The 16,082-nt window shown below is 45.4% G+C and overlaps 1 protein-coding gene across 1 annotated transcript in view; it reads right to left on the reverse strand.

Annotated features, from left to right (window-relative positions):
• Window positions 1-16,082, reverse strand: part of LOC141145980 (mediator of RNA polymerase II transcription subunit 1-like) — a 122,642-nt gene that overhangs the window by 64,156 nt on the left and 42,404 nt on the right. The window contains exons 7-8 of the mRNA XM_073632765.1: window positions 15,338-15,409; window positions 1,364-1,438 (exon numbers count right to left, since the gene is read on the reverse strand). Coding sequence (XP_073488866.1) covers window positions 1,364-1,438; window positions 15,338-15,409 — 147 coding nt within the window. The remainder of the gene's footprint in view (window positions 1-1,363; window positions 1,439-15,337; window positions 15,410-16,082) is intronic.

Consider the following 16,082-nt stretch of genomic DNA (forward strand, 5'->3'; position numbering starts at 1 on the left):
GAGTCCTTGTACATAAAAAAAAAAATTTAAAAACCCCACACACGGACCACCACACCCCCACGATAATGCAGTATACTGACTTTGCCACTAGGCATTTTATAGTAATACCTAGAAAAACCTGTCAGATCAGGTTTGCTATATTCAAGGATCAGTTTCTTCTGGCTCTTTTAACACTATACAAATTTAGTTGGACTGAGAATGGGAGGACGACATGCTCTGCATAAACAGACCACCACTGTACTTATATACTATGCTAACGTGGGTGTAGACTTCATGACTTTTTAATAATCAAATAATGTTGATGACAAAACAATTTTAAAAATCAGAATGCTAATTTTTACATGCAAAGCTGCTTATGGATGGTACAGACCACCATCAGGATGCTAAAAAAAAAAAAAAAAAAAAAAAAAAAAAAACACAAAACACAACACACACACTCTAAAGGTTAGAGAAGCTAAAAAAAATACACCTCTTTGCAGAGAAAGAAAAGAAAAGGAAAAGGGAAAGGAAAAAGAAAAAAGAAAAAGAAAAAAGGAGAAGAGAAAGAAAGGAGTAGAAGCAAAGAAAGCAGGGCACAAGGATCAGTTAAAGTACAGCTTTATTCCAGCAAATAGCAAACTTCAAATGTACTGTATCTAGCATGAGGTGCAGGTGAGGGGCCACAAGGATAGACCTAGAATGGTGCAAGGGCATGAATCAATAAGCCTCCGCAGTATGGGAGCTGGACCCACCACACAGATGGAACCGGCGGCGTCTGTAGTTGTCCAACGTACACCACAGAACACGAACAGCAAAAATGTCAGTAGGAGCAAACAGGGCCTTGCACCTGGCTTTCTCTTTTTTTTTTTTTTTTTTTAACATGCCTATGGATTGGATCAGTCCCAGGTTTGCTTAGGAACTGCAAGATCCTCAACCTTGTTTTTTACCTGAACCTTGGACTTTATGTGAACATTTCTTATATACAAGAATTTCTTTCCATGTAGTGCTGGATATTGGATGTATGTTTATCGGCACATATCAAATAAGACAATAGAATTTTAAAAAAAGCTCCTCTTATATTTTGCTCACCATATGAAAAAATCCTAAACCCTAGTGCTGAAACAATAAGGAGGCACAAAAACAGCTTTACAAGCAATTTAGAACATACACCAGCCATGTAAAATAGCTATCAAATATCCAGCTGACATAATATTACACAGAAAAGTGCCTATATTATTCTTCTAGTACCCAGCTTAAAATAAATTCACATTTAATAGACCTGGTAGTGAGAACATAGGTAAATATCCACAGTCTGTTTATCACTATTGAAAGGAGGATTCTAAAGCACAAAATAAGTAAACCGAACAATGAATCACAGGAATACCTTCTCAGATTATATACAGCATTCAGATCTGCTTCTAAGCTGCATAGAGCAAGATATACTTTAGCTTTGATTTCACTTCAGGAAGAAAAAAAAAAAAAAAAAAATTAGTTTTTATTATAAAACTGTGTATATACTTTATTTATTGGAGAATCAACAACTGGAAGTGTCATTTGTAGTATTTCCAGAAGACAGAAATTATTCTATTTTTGTGCTGCATTAAAAAGGTAAATGCAAAAAAAAAAAAAAAAAAAAAAAAAAAGAAGGGCACAAATTAGTGTTACTAGGTGTACAGTAATAAATTTATTGCAACCATGTACATTTGACTTGGTATCAGCCTTGAGCAATACACATTACAGCAGAACTCTGGTCTGGATGGAAAAGGACTGGGAGGCAGTCAGGTGTGCTGACAAGGAATACTGATAGAAGAAGAGAGCAGAGTATACACACCGATTACCTCATCAGTCTCTTGCTGCTCCTTCACACTCCAAGCAGCAGGCTGGGAGGGGGGAGAGTACACTACTGTATTCCTTAGGGCCTGTGTTGATGGGTCTTTGCTTCAAGTGGATTTTGCATGCACACATAGGTCTATGGGACAGCAAAAAGTGTCTAATTGTGGGTCAAATGCACCTATCAATGAATTCTGAGTGATCCCAGTAGTGTCTCAAACTGATGTCATAAGAATATAGTTTACACAGGCCCTTATACATTCTATAACTAACAGGTACTTTTTCTGCTGTGTAAACCTCAGATAGAGAGAAATACAAAAAAAACTTTGGCATGTGAAACAGCTCCCATATGCATTTGTTCTGTAGTTACAGTATCTCACAAACGTGAGTACACCCCTCACATTTTTGTAAATATTTTATTATAGATCTTTTCATGTGACAACACTGAAGAAATGACACTTTGCTACAATTTAAAGTGGCGACTGCACAGCTTGTACAACAGTGTAAAATTTGCTGTCCCCTCAAAATAACACACAGCCATTAATGTCTAAACCGTTGGAAACAAAAGTGAGTACCCCCTTAAGTGAAAATGTCCAAATTGGGCCCAAAGTGTCAATATTTTGTGTGGTCACCATTATTTTCCAGCACTGCCTTAACCCTCATGGGCATGGAGTTCACCAGAACTTCACAGGTTGCCACTGGAGTCCTCTTCCAGTCCTCCATGACGACATCACGGAGTTGGTGGATGTTAGAGACCTTGCGCTCCGACACCTTCCGTTTGAGGATGCCCCACAGATGCTCAATAGGGTTTAGGTCTGGAGACATGTATATAAAACCAAAGGGTTAACGCTGCGCTAGAAACCTAGTAGATGATTGATAGCTATAAAGGATTAGCCTTATAAACCTAATTAAAATTGATACGCAATGAGCGAAAACAGGGATTTAACCCTAAAATACCAAAGCAGCCAGCATCAAAAAGTCAGACACAAACCAGATATCAGTGATAAAAAACAATGCAGCACTAAGGATAACCAATGTGTGAAAAGACGTGTGGACAAAAAAAAAAAACAAAAGGACTAATGAAGCCAAAAAAAAATTGTAAATGCAACACAATATATCATGAAAACATACCATATAAAGAATATTTTGTGATCACTAGAAGAGTGTGTGGTATTCAAAGTAATCAAGTGATAGTATCATATAAAACGAAGAAAAAAGTTCATACAAAAAGACATTGCAGGAAGAAACAGCAGAGGAGGCTTCCTGGGAGGGACTACACAACAGTAGGTCATTGAGGTACTGAAGAAGGACGGAACCATGGCTATAGGCACCCAAGACTGTAAGGTGGCCTGGAGAGCTATTGAGTAGACTGCAGCTTTAGCCGCAGACCCAGATGCCGGTATAGGTTGTTGGGAAACCTCTAAACCTCCCATATGCTTGGTCAGACCGTTGTGGTCTTCTGAGTCGCTTTAGCCGCAGACCCAGATGCCGGTATAGGTTGTTTATGAACTTTTCATCTTTTGAAATGCACTAAGTGTGATGGGACTTTTTGTATGAACTTTTTTCTTTGTTTATATGAAACTATCACTTGATTACTTTGAATACCACACTCTCTTGTTGGAATACTGCCCTGCGGCCCAGTCTCCAAAGGGAGGGAATCATAGTCTGCTTTAGTATGTCACAGTACATGGTGGCATTCATGGTTCCGTCAGTGAACTGGAGCTCCCCAGTGCCGGCAGCACTCATGCAGCCCCAGACCACGACACTCCCACCACCATGCTTGACTGTAGGCAAGACACACTTGTCTTTGTACTCCTCAACTGGGTACCGCCACACATGGTTGACACCATCTGAACCAAATAAGGTTTATCTTGGTCTCATCAGACCACAGGACATGGTTCCAGTAATCAATGTCCTTAGTATGCTTGTCTTCAGCAAACTGTTTGTGGGCTTTGTGCATCATCTTTAAAAGAGGCTGCCTTCTGGGACGACAGCCATGCAGACCAATTTGATGCATTGTGCGGCGTATGGTCTGAGCAGGCTGACCCCCCACCCTTTCAACCTCTGCAGCAATGCTGGCAGCATTCATACGTATATTTTCCGAAAGACAACCCCTGGATTTGACGCCAAGAACGTGCACTCAACTTCTTTGATCGACCATGTCGAGGCCTGTTCTGAGTGGAACCTGTCCTGTTAAACCGCTGTATGGCCACCGTGCTGCAGCTCAGTTTCAGGGGATTGGCAAGCTTCTTACAGCCTAGGCCAGTGATGGTGAACCTTGTTGCTTTGGAACTACATTTCCCATGATGCTCATGTACTCTGCAGTGTAGTTGAGCATTATGGGAAATGTAGTTTCAAAACATCTGGGGTGCCAAGGTTCGCCATCACTGGCCTAGGCCATCTTTATGTAGAGCAACAATTCTTTTTTTTCATATCCTCAGAGTTTTTTGCCATGAGGTGCCATGTTGAATTTCCAGTGACCAGTACGAGAGAGTGAGAGTGATAACACCAAATTTAACACCTGCTCCCCATTCACACCCGAGACCTTGTAACACTAATGAGTCACGTGACACCGGCGAGGGAAAATGGCTAATTGGTCCCAATTTGGACATTTTTTACTTAGGGGTGTACTCGCTTTTGTTGCCAGCAGTTTAGGCTTTAATTGCTGTGTGTTAAGTTAAAGGGGACAGCAAATTGACACTGTCATACAAGCTTGTACACTCACTACTTTACATTGTAGCAAAGTGTCTTTTCTTCAGTGTTGTCATATGAAAATATATTATATTTACAACAATGTGAGGGGTGTACTCACTTTTGTCGAGATACTGTAGCTGTTTACATGTAGTTCAGCTTTAAAATTGGATTTTGTATAAAAAATTCAGTTTGGAAATGTCATTGAGTGTCAGGGATTAGAAAAGTGAGATGCTGGTTTCTTTCCAAAGCATTTGATTATAGACGGGGTCTAATATAAACACACTGGGAAACTGTAGTATATTTTCAGCAAAAACACATGGTTAGTGTACACAGGTGTGTGGGATGCACTGTAGAAGCATTTGCCATGCAATAACTGATCTTAAAATCCCATCTGCACCAGCCCTAGTTAATGTTACATCTACCTTAAGTTGTTTGCGCAGCATGGTCCAATGATTTTTGACACAAGACCAATTACATCTTATGCTGCAATTTTTTTTTTTTAATCAGGAGACCAATAGGTCTTGGAAGGAGAAAATGTTATCACGAAGCGCAATTGTTGTGTAGTATTACCAATAAAGAAGTAGTAAGGAAATATCCTTGCCCTCCATATACATATTTACAAACTTAAACTTACAAAAAGGGCAAGTTCACCTTTTCATGTACAATGAAAAGGTGACCTAAATACAAATATCCTGGCCACCCCTCCAAACCCTGCTACACGTAGCAGCCATGATGCCCAGTGCTGCTGGTGTAGAGGTCCCTATACCATAATACACAGTCCAAACAGTTGGGCGTCCATCTTAATTGTTGCAATGGCAATTGCCCATTGGCCAGTGCAGCTTTTAAAGCTTATGCTGGTAAGGTGTCCAGGGGAACTACCACATTTTTTCACCAGAATGCAAAATGAAGAGGGCATTAAGATTTTCTAATGCCTTCGGACAATTCCAAAAAACGTAAGACACAGGCCCCAACGTCCAGTTGGTGGTATTCTGCTTCTTTAGATTTAGTTGGAGACGTACAGAAGGATGGCAAGACGATCTCCTGAGCCTTGTGGAATTTAGAGGCCACCTTTGGCAAGTACCACAGGTCCGTATGCATTATCAACCTGTCCTCAAAAATTTGCAGGGAAGGTTCTTTAAAAGAAAGTGCTTGCAGCTCGCTAATGCATCTGGCTGTCGAAATCGCCACCAAAAAAGTAGGTTTGAGAGTACCCCACTTTAAAGGACAGATCCTCCTCTTGCAAACATTTTATCCAACCCTGCAATACAATTGACAAATCTCATTTTGGCAGAATCCTGAATGGAATGGGCCCAATTCTGGCTAACCCCTTAAAGAAACTACTTACTAGAGGGTCTAACGCCAGGGGTTGCTCCAAAAACACAGACAAGCCCGCCACTTAAAAACTTTTAACATACTAATGACCAGCCATTGGTCTGTTCCATCTTGTAAAAATTTCAAGATGGTTGGAATACCTGCAGACACCTTCCTGGTGTCTAACCATGAACAAAAGACTTTCCAAAACTTAAAATAACATTGCCTGAGTCACCTTCTTCCTGCTGGATAGGATCGTACTCACGACCCTGTCAGAGCTCCTTAGACTTCACAAGGCTTTCCTCAGACACCAAGCTCTGGCGCCAGGCACAACAGCATGGAAAACCAAGACCTCTGTGGCCAATATAGGACCACTAGAATCATCGACGCGTGTTCTTGTGCAAACTTTCTCGGGACCAAAGGAATAAGTTTGAGCGGGGGAAAGATATAGCACAGGTAAAATGTCCACTTCTTAGCCAGGGCATCTATTCCCTTGGCCCTCTCGTCTCTTTCCAACGAAAAGTACATTGGAACCTTGGAATTTGACTTGTTGGCGAACAAATCCACTTATGGAAGGCCCCACTTCTGTCACTAGCTGGAAGATGTCCCCGTTCAGTGACCATTCTGATTCGCGCACCTGGTGACACCACCCGATAGTCCACTCCCTTAAGGTGGGCTGCGGAGATTGAATGCAGGTTCACCTCGGCCCGCGCAAAAAATGGCACTCGCCAGTTGAATCAAGGAAGGAGTGTGTCCCCCCCTATATGTTGATATAAGAGAATGCCACTACGCTGTCCGAGAGGACCTGCTTGTGGTGATCCCTCATCTCCTTGGCGAATGCCCTCAGAGCTGGGCTGAGCCCTTCCTTCTCAGAGCAGGCCGCTCAGCTGTCGGTTAATTGCCAGCTCCAATCTTTTCCACAGTGACTTACCTGATGATGATATCCTGTTAGTCAGTCCTGCTGGTTACTTAAGCTGTTCAGTTCAGTTCCTCTCTGCCTTCGTCAACACATCCAGAGACTCACTCTCTTGTATACCTGTTGAAGACTCGCTTGGCTGACGTCCCTTTTGGTTCCTGATTCTGCTTGCTGTTCCACTATGCCGATTCTCTGGTTTACTGATTTCCTGGCCTGTCCTGAAGTACACTGATCTCTGGCTCCCTGACGTCCTGGCTTGTCTGACTATCTGTTCCGGTTTACCTTTTACTATTATTAATAATAATAATAATAATAATAATAATAATAATAATAAATCATAAACAAGTGTGATTTTTAACTGCACTTCTGTCTCGGTCTGATTCATGGTTTCTGACAGTAGGCGAAGACCATGAATTCAGAAGATGCAGTCAATCCACTTGTTGGTAATATTTTTTCCAGGTTGGATGAGCAGGATCACCGTATGGATCAGTTTGCCTTAGCGTTAGAGACGCTCCTGAATCGCACCACTCCCTTGGAATCTCCCACTGTGGCTGCTCCGGTACAACCTGTGTTGCAGGCCATTCCTGCTGCTGCTCCAGTCTCTGTGCAGGCACCCGCCTCGATTATTACCTCTATAAGAGGTATGTCTGGTTCCGCTCCGCTTCCCCAGCGATTTGGGGGCGATCCAGTTCAATGCAGAGGGTTTCTCAATCAGGTTGGGATATACTTTGAGATGCTGCCCCAGGCGTTTCCCACAGACAGAAGCAAAAGTAGGTTTCTTGATATCTTTGCTTTCTGAGAGAGCCTTGGCCTGGGAAAACCCTCTATGGGAGACGCAAAAACCCTTTGTCCTGAGTTACCCAGAGTTTGTGGCTTCCTTTAAAATGGTATTTGACGTTCCCACACGCTCGGCTTCTGTTGCCAAGTGCCTCGTGTTGATCAGAGTATGAGAACCGTTGTCAATTACACCATTGAATTCCATACTCCGGCAGCAGAGGTTGCGTGGAACAATGAGGCCCTCATGGCTGCTTTTTCTCATGGTCTCTCAGATACTATCAAAGATGAGATAGCAGCCCTAGATATACCCACTGAGCTGGAGAAGTTGATCACGTTTGCCATCCTCATTGACTCCAGTCTCAGAGAAAGACTCTTAAAGGAGCACTTGCGGAAGCCTCCTGTACATTTGTCTCCAAGCTTTGCAGTCCCACCCATGCCTTCCTCACCTCCCATTCCTCCTGGTACCGAGTTGGTCAGCGAAGATGAACCCATGCACTTGGGTTTCACACGTCTCTGCGGATGAGAGAACCTTTAGGAGGAGGGAGAGGTTGTGCCTTGGTGGCCAGGCAGGTCACTTTTTGAAGTCTTGTCCTACCCATCCAGGTAACGCCCGAACCTTGAGGTCCTGTAGCGGACAGACCTTAAGTGGCGTTGTTTCGTTCCCAGTTATCCAGAAGGATAAGCCTCTGGTCCCGGTTATCCTTTCTTGATCTGAGTCGTCCGTCGAGATAGAGGCTCTAATCGACTCTGGAGCTGCAGGCCTGTCCATTGATGCTGCCTTTGTATCTAAGCCACTCCACTTGCCATTGAGGCTCTGGACGGGAGACCTTTACAGCCTGCCCATGTGACTCATGAGACTATTCCGTTGTCAATGGCCGTAGGGGCTCTTCACCATGGAGATAATCCAATTCCAAATTATTTCCTCACCTAAGTTTCCACTGGTTATTGGTTATCCTTGGTTACAGAGGCACAACCCCTCTTAATTGGCTTTGTGCTGAGGTTCTCTCCTGGTCGCCACAATGCAGCAAGACATGTTTCCAGAATGTGGCTAAGGTCCTATGCACCTCTTCACTCTCCTCCCTGCCGGAATAGTACTGCGATTATAGTGATGTCTTTGACAAAGGTCAAGCCGGTAGTTTGCCTCCACACCAGTCATAGGATTGTGCAATTGACCTTCAACCTGGTGCCATACCCCCTTGTGGCCGGGTTTACCCTTTGTCGGTCTCTGAAGAGAAGGCCATGGAGGAGTATGTTGCAGACGTACTCTCGAGGATTCATCCACAGTCCTCATCTCCTGCTGGTGCTGGTTTCTTCTTTGTGAAGCAGAAGAGTGGTGAACTGTATAAACTGTACCTTGTATTGATTATAGGGGTCTCAATCGTTTCACAATTAAGAATGCTTATCCAATTCTGTTAAATACATAGTTATTTGACCGCCTCAAGGGAACAACAGTTTTCGTGAAGCTGGATTTGAGAGGAGCATACAATCTCATGAGGATCAAGGAGGGCGATGAATGGAAAACTGTGTTTAATACCAGAATAGGACTTTATCAGTACCTCGTAATGCCATTTGGCCTTTGCAATGCTCCGGCAGTTTTCCAGGAATTTATCAACAATGTCCTCAGAGATTTATTGCAGCAATTTGTGGTGGTTTATCTCGACGATATCCTCATTTTTTCCCAAGTCCCTAGAGAGCCACCACACAGCTGTCTGTTGTATGCTTCAGAAACAGAGAGAACAATCTATTGAAAATTGGAGAAGTGCGAGTTCCATTGTGAACAGGTTAAATTCCTGGGTTATGTCATTTCCACTGCCATTTTTCGATGGACCCAGAGAAATTTTCAGCAGTCCTACAGTGGCCCCAAACCGTGGGTATACGTCCTCTGCAACATTTTCTTGGCTTTGCCAATTAACAAAAGTTTATTCGTAACTTCTCGTCTGTGTTCAAGCCCCTGATTGATATGACCAGAAAGGACGGTAACCCACAGTGTTGGTCTCCGGAGTCCATTAAGGCCTTTGAGAGTCTCAAGGCTGCTTTTGTTTCTGCTCTTATGTTACCCTTTATCCTTGAAGTTGATGCTTCTGAGACTGGAGTTGGCGCCCTTCTGTCTCAATATCCTACCTCAGAGCGATATGCATCCTTGTGGCTACTTTTCCAAGAAATTGTCAGAATGCAATCACGAGATTGGGGACAGAGTTATTAGTGATCATTTTAGCCCTTAAAGAATGGAGGCATCTCCTCGAAGGTACCACTGTGCCGGTTTTCATTCTTACTGACCATAAGAATCTTGCATTCTGGTCTGAGGCTAAACACCTCTCTCCCAGAAGGGCGCGATGGGCTCTTTTCTTGTCAAGTTTCAATTACATTGCCTCATTCTTACCTGGTACAAAGAATGCAAGGGCTGACGCTTTGTCACAACAATTTTCATCCACTTCCAGTATGGAATCAGTTCCTGTTCCTGCGATTCCTCCTGATCGTATTCTGGCTACGGTTCGCACCAGTCTCACTTCTCCTTTGGGTGACAAAATTCTTGCCACTCAGGTCCATGCTCCTCCTAAGAAACCTTGTGACTGCTGCTTTGTCCCAGAGAGTCTCCGTACTGCCATGCTCCTGAATTACCATTCTCCCAAGGCTGCTGGCCACCCTAGGGAGAATCAACTCTTCTGGCCCATTTCCCAAAAATTCTGGTGGCCTAGTCTACATGCTGATGTAGCCGCCTTTGTAGCTGCTTGTTCCGTAGTCTCAGAGTAAGACACCATGTCACCTTCCAGTGGGCCTACTACAACCCATACCCATTGGAGAGAGGCCTTGGACCCACCTGTCCATGGATTTCATTGTGGAGTTACCCAACTCTCAGGGCAACAGTTATCCTTATGGTGGTTGATCAGTTCTCGAAGAGGTCTCATTGTATTCCACTTAAGTTGCCTACATCTAAGGAACTGGCTTCCATTTTTGCTCGGGAGATCTTTCACTTACATGTCTCGGACAGGAGAACTCAGTTTGTGTCCCAGTTCTGGCGAGCCTTTTGTGCACAGTTGGGAATTCAGCTTTCTTTCTCCTCTGTGTATCACCCGTCTAATGGGGCTGCAGAATGAGCCAACCAGTCCTTGGAGCAGTTTCTACGTTGCTATATTTCTGACCATCATAACAACTGGTCAGACCTCTTACCTTGGGCGGAGTTTTCTCACAATATTGCCTTGAATTCTGCTTCCCGATTGTCCCAGTTTATGGCAAACTATGGTTTCCAATCTTCCATGTTGCCAGACTCATTTGTTCCGCAGAGCATCCCTGCGTTAGAGGAGCATCTCCGTGGTTTTCATTCCACTTGGGCACAAGTCCAGGAGGCTTTGCGGCATGCCAATGATAGGTACAGACTCCATGCTGACCAGACACCTGCCTGCACCTTCCTACCAGGTTGTGTACCTTGGTTTATTGGGCCTTTCCGTATTCTCCGCAGGATTAAATGAGTGGCTTACGCTTTAGACCTTCCTTCTAATATTTGTATCTCAAATGTATTCCATGTCTCCTTATTAAAACCTTTGGTCTGCAACCGCTTTACCACCTTGGTGCCACGTCCTCACCTAGTACAGGTTGAGAACCATGAGGAGTATGAAGTACAGTCCATTGTTGACTCCCGTAGGTGCATACGGTACCTGGTTCATTGGAAAGGTCCGTAGGAACGCTCTTGGGTCTCATCCTCGGACGTACATGCCCCTGTCCTCCTCCGTGCTTTCCATTGATGTTTTCCCCTCAAGCATGGTGGTCCTCCGAGGGGGTGGGGTCATTGAGGAGGGGGTACTGTCAGGGCTGAGCTCAGCCCTTCCTTCTCAGAGCAGGCCGCTCAGCTGTCGGTTAATTGCCAGCTCCAATCTTTTCCACAGTGACTCACCTGATGATGATATCCTGTTTGTCAGTCTTGCTAGTTACTTAAGCTGTTCAGTTCAGTTCCTCTCTGCCTTTGCCTTGGTCAACACATCCAGAGACTCTCTCCTGTGTACCTGTTGAAGACTCGCTTGGCTGACGTCTCTTCTGGTTCCTGATCCTGCTTGCTGTTCCACTACGCCGATTCTCTGGTTTCCTGGCCTGTCCTGAAGTACACTAATCTCTGGCTCCCTGACATCCTGGCTTGTCTGACTATCTGTTCCGGTTACCGAACTCTGGCTATGATTTGACTACGTTGCTCAGTTTACCTTTTACTATTATTATTAATAATAATAATAATTCATAAACAAGTGTGATTTTTAACTGCACTTCTGTCTCGGTCTGATTTATGGTTTCTGACAAGAGCCTCCCAAATCGCCTCCAACTCCCTCCAATTGGCTGATCTTTGGGATTCTGTTTTGGACCAGGGCCCTTGAGCCACTGTCGACCCCCAGTGGGCCCCCCATCCCTAAGCACTGGCATCCATGGTGATACGGACGGACACTGGAAAGGACCACTGAAGACTTTGCAAGAGGCTTTCTTCATCTCGCCACCACCACAGAGGTCTTGTCCAGTGACTGTCGTCTCCCGTCCCAGCTTCTCAGGATATTGGCCTACAGACACCCGAAATGGTCCCTTGCCCACAGAACTGCTGGGATCGTTGCTGCCAAGAGACCTAGACCCGACATGGCTGTCCGGACAGACACTGGCAGATTGCTTTGAAAACAAGCCTCTGTAGCCTTTACTTTTCCTACCTTCTTTTCCGTGAGATAAACTTTCTGCATTACCGAGTTTACCCTGTACCCTAGGTAACGCAGGTCCTGTGCCAGGGTCAGGTTAGATTTTTCTCTGTTTATCAACCACCCCAGGTCTTCCAGAAAAGGCATGGCAACCCACAGATCCCCTTGTAATTGTGGCGAGGAGGGGGACAAAAATAAAAGGTCGTCCAGGTACGGGATGACTGAGATCCCCTTTAGTCTTTGGGGGGATAGTGCCTCCGCCAGGACTTTCATAAAAATAATGGGGGATGAGGACGAGCTGAATGGCAGAGCTCTGAACTGGAGATGGCAGACCTTCTTCCCCCACTTCACTGCCACCCTCAAAAATGTTTGCGATTCTGCGTGGATCGGGATGTGCAAATAAGTGTCCCTCAAGTTGAGGGAAGCCATAAAAGCAATTGGGGGGGGGGGGGGGGTTAGAATTGCTTTTGCATAAAGATTGTTTCCATCCGAAACTTCTTGTAGACCACCCATCTGTTCAGGGACTTCAAATTCAAAATTAGGCGGAATTTGCTCGGCGGTTTCAGCACAAGGAAAACGTGCGAATAGAAACCCCGGTTTATTTCTTGCTGCGGTACTGGAATTAGAACCTGCTGGTCTACCAATTTTGCCAATTTGAGACAGAAGGGTTGTCGCTTCTGAGGATCCTTGGGAAGGGGAGGTTATGAACATCCTTGCTGGCGGAGTGCCCTTGAACTGAATCCGACAGTCCTCCCCGATTATCCTCAGTATGAACCCATTTGGGGTAATCTTTTCCCACTGTGGGAGGAACTGCCCTAATCTCCCTCCGACCGGGACCAAGTCATTGGGATTTCAGGGTTTTCTTAGGAGAGGAAAAAAGGATGCCACCTTTCTGTTTACCCCTCCCTCGCCGTTTTAGTGACTGGTACTTTGGTGGCGAAAAAACAACACGTCTTCCCGGGACCTTTTTGCTTTTAGTCAGAAAAGCTTTTTCCTTCTTATCCGCAGTTCGGTCTAAGACCTTCTCTAGGTCCTGCCCGAACAAAAAGGTCTCTCGAAAGGGATGCCACAGAGTCTTATTTTTGAGGCCGGACCCCCCTACCAGGATTTCAACCATAGAGCCCGACGAGAAAAATTTACCAGGGCTGCAGCTTTAGCCGAGAGGCTGACAGATTCCACTGAGGCATTTGCCATGTAACCCACAGCTTTTTGCAGCATAGGTAGGGAATGAAGGATTTCCTTCCATGAAGTCCTTCCTTCTTGATGGGCCTGCAGTTGGTCTAAAACCAGATCTCCAAATTGCAGGCCACCACTGTTGTGGTCATTGCTGGCTTTACGTTAGCCATAACTACTTCCCATGAGCGTTTCAATAAGACCTCTTCAAAATGCGAGGTCTGTCCACTGCGTCTAATTTCGGAACTTTGTTCCACACACAGGAGGGGTCGTCGCTAAAGGTGAACCTCCTTTTTAGGCTTTTGGGAAAACAGCTTTTTCTCAGGCCCTGCCCACTCCTTTTTGATAGAGTCTGATAATGCGCTACCGGGAATACCCTGCCTTGATCCTCTTTCAGGGTCTGGTACATCTGATCATGGAAGGACAAAGAAACCTGTTCTTTAATATCCAGTGTTTAATAAATCATGCCCAGCAAGGCATCCACCTCCTCGAGTGAGAGCCTGTATCTAGGTGATCTTGTCCCTTGTTCCAGGAATCTCTTTGGACGAGGCTGCTTCACACAGCTTCTCCAGGCTATCCAGATCTTCCTCCCCTGTTTAGTCGCCCTCCTCTGGGGCTGAAACAAGGAGCATTTCTGCTGGCTGTTTAGGGGTCTCAAGGTTCGACAGCATAGATTTAATTGCCCTCATCACTTTCTTCCTCATAGAAAATTCCTTACATGCGCCTGTTTCCTCTTTATATACCAATTTATCTATACAGGGCTTGCAAAGGGGCCTTAAACTTAGCCCATCTTTTCTCCCCCCCCCCCCCAACCTCTCCGCTTCTTTGGGCTGAGCCTGAAAAAGGAGAAGGAGAGAAGAAAAACAAAAAAGTTGTCAGAAAGCCCCGCTTAGCCGGGAGCACCACCACCGACACCCTTGTGCTCCCCTACCAGCCATCACCAGATTCCCAAGGCCTTTTAGCCCGGATCAAGTATATCTAATAGGGGTCCCTTCTGAAAACCCCCTGTCCCCCTTCCCCAGGCGCATAAGCCAAGTTGCTCCTGTGTTTGCCTACCTGAGCCAAGCCGGCACCGCAGCCACTCTGTATTGCTTCCGAGGGTCTGTCATCCTCCAGCAGCATTGCACCGTTGCACTTGTAACAAGGGATCCAGGACCGTCAGCTACTTGTGGCTGGTGGTTAAATAAACCGCCAGGTACCCAGCATCCTCGCTCCCCCGCGGGACCTGGAAATGATGTGCTGGGAGCCCCGCCCCCTCCTGCGCTCCAAAGACCAGAACTCGAGGCCTGCGCCCACCCCCCTCCAGGCAGAAACACTAGCCTCCGGGTCTGGCAGCGGAGGTACTCACTCACTCCCCCAGCCGGGAGAGCCGCGCAGTGGATAACCAACCCTCCCTGGTCTTACAAGGAGGGAAAAGCAACGGTCTCAGCTTTCTCTGCAGCCTAGCCGGGGGCCCATGATCTCTGCCCATTACGAGGTAACAGAGACCCCCTCCCCAGCAGCCTATCTCGGCTTGAGGGGACCAGAACTCCAGAGCCTGCTCCTCCTCCGAGGAAACATAAAAGACTGAGGAATAGGGATGGTGACCGCCCTATAAAGATTTAACGTTTGCGTTTCCTGCCTCCGGGGCCTCCTCTCTCCTGTGGTGTCCTGGACAGACTGGGGGAAAAAAAAAAAAAAAAGGGTCTTTATCATTCATCAGCGTGGTCACGTGCTCACACTGTCCACTGAGTGTTTACCATTGTCAGCAGTATGATGGATAGAGTTGTGTATTTCAGTGCATGGGTTGCTACAGCGGCACCAGAGGGATGGCAGGGACATTTGGAGTTGGTTCACCTTTTCATGAATATAACTTACTCTTTAAAGCAGTCTTTTGTTTAAAGTGCTACCTGAAAAGAAAAGGTTTGTCTATCCCAACACCAGTGCCACTAATCTTAGCTCTGTAGCAGAGAGTTAAAAATTTAGATCTCTGTAAAATTTAGGGGGGTCATCTTACCTACTACCAGGAATATTGTACAGATGTAAAAGCCCTTCCAAACTTCTCCCAAAGCCTTCAAAATCTTTTGATCTAAAAAAGTAAATACATATTTTTTTCAATATATGCAAATAAGTTATATAATCAGAGCTTTTAGGATGCTTATGCTGAAAAGTGGAATTTTACCCAAAACAACTTAATAAAAAGTCATGTTCTTTAATGAGGAAGATACAGTCCACAATCATGCTACCAAAATTAGTGCTGTAAATTGCCTCTAGCATTGTTCCAGTTTCTTCTTACAGGAGGCTGTAATTTTGCTGAAGCCCAGAGCCCCTAAACAGCAGCAAATCTTTAGGCTGTCAGCAGATCGGCCTCTACAAAATAGTTACAGTGCCAACAAAAATAGAGCACAACTGAGCATGTGCAGAGTTAGACAGTATAGGTATAGCACATACAGGGCTGGACTTACCATTGGGCTTGACTGGGCTGAAGCCTATGGGCCCCGACCAATAGGGGGCTCTGCTCGTTTCGAAAGCCGCCGAGAGCGGCCGAAAGCCGCAGAATGCCGCCGAGATACACAGGACATCCGGCTCTGTATCTCAGCGGCGCCATTTTTAAACTGAAAGGCTGCAATGACAAGGCAGCAATGACACTGGAGCAAAGCTACACTGACAAGTCTGCAAATGACACTGGGGCAAGGCTACACTGACACGGCTGCAATGACACTGACAAGGCTGCATTGATTGGCATTTAAATGTAAGTGTTT

The sequence above is a fragment of the Aquarana catesbeiana genome, linkage group LG05 (assembly GCF_042186555.1).
Source record: "Aquarana catesbeiana isolate 2022-GZ linkage group LG05, ASM4218655v1, whole genome shotgun sequence".
Taxonomy (NCBI): Eukaryota; Metazoa; Chordata; class Amphibia; order Anura; family Ranidae; genus Aquarana; species Aquarana catesbeiana.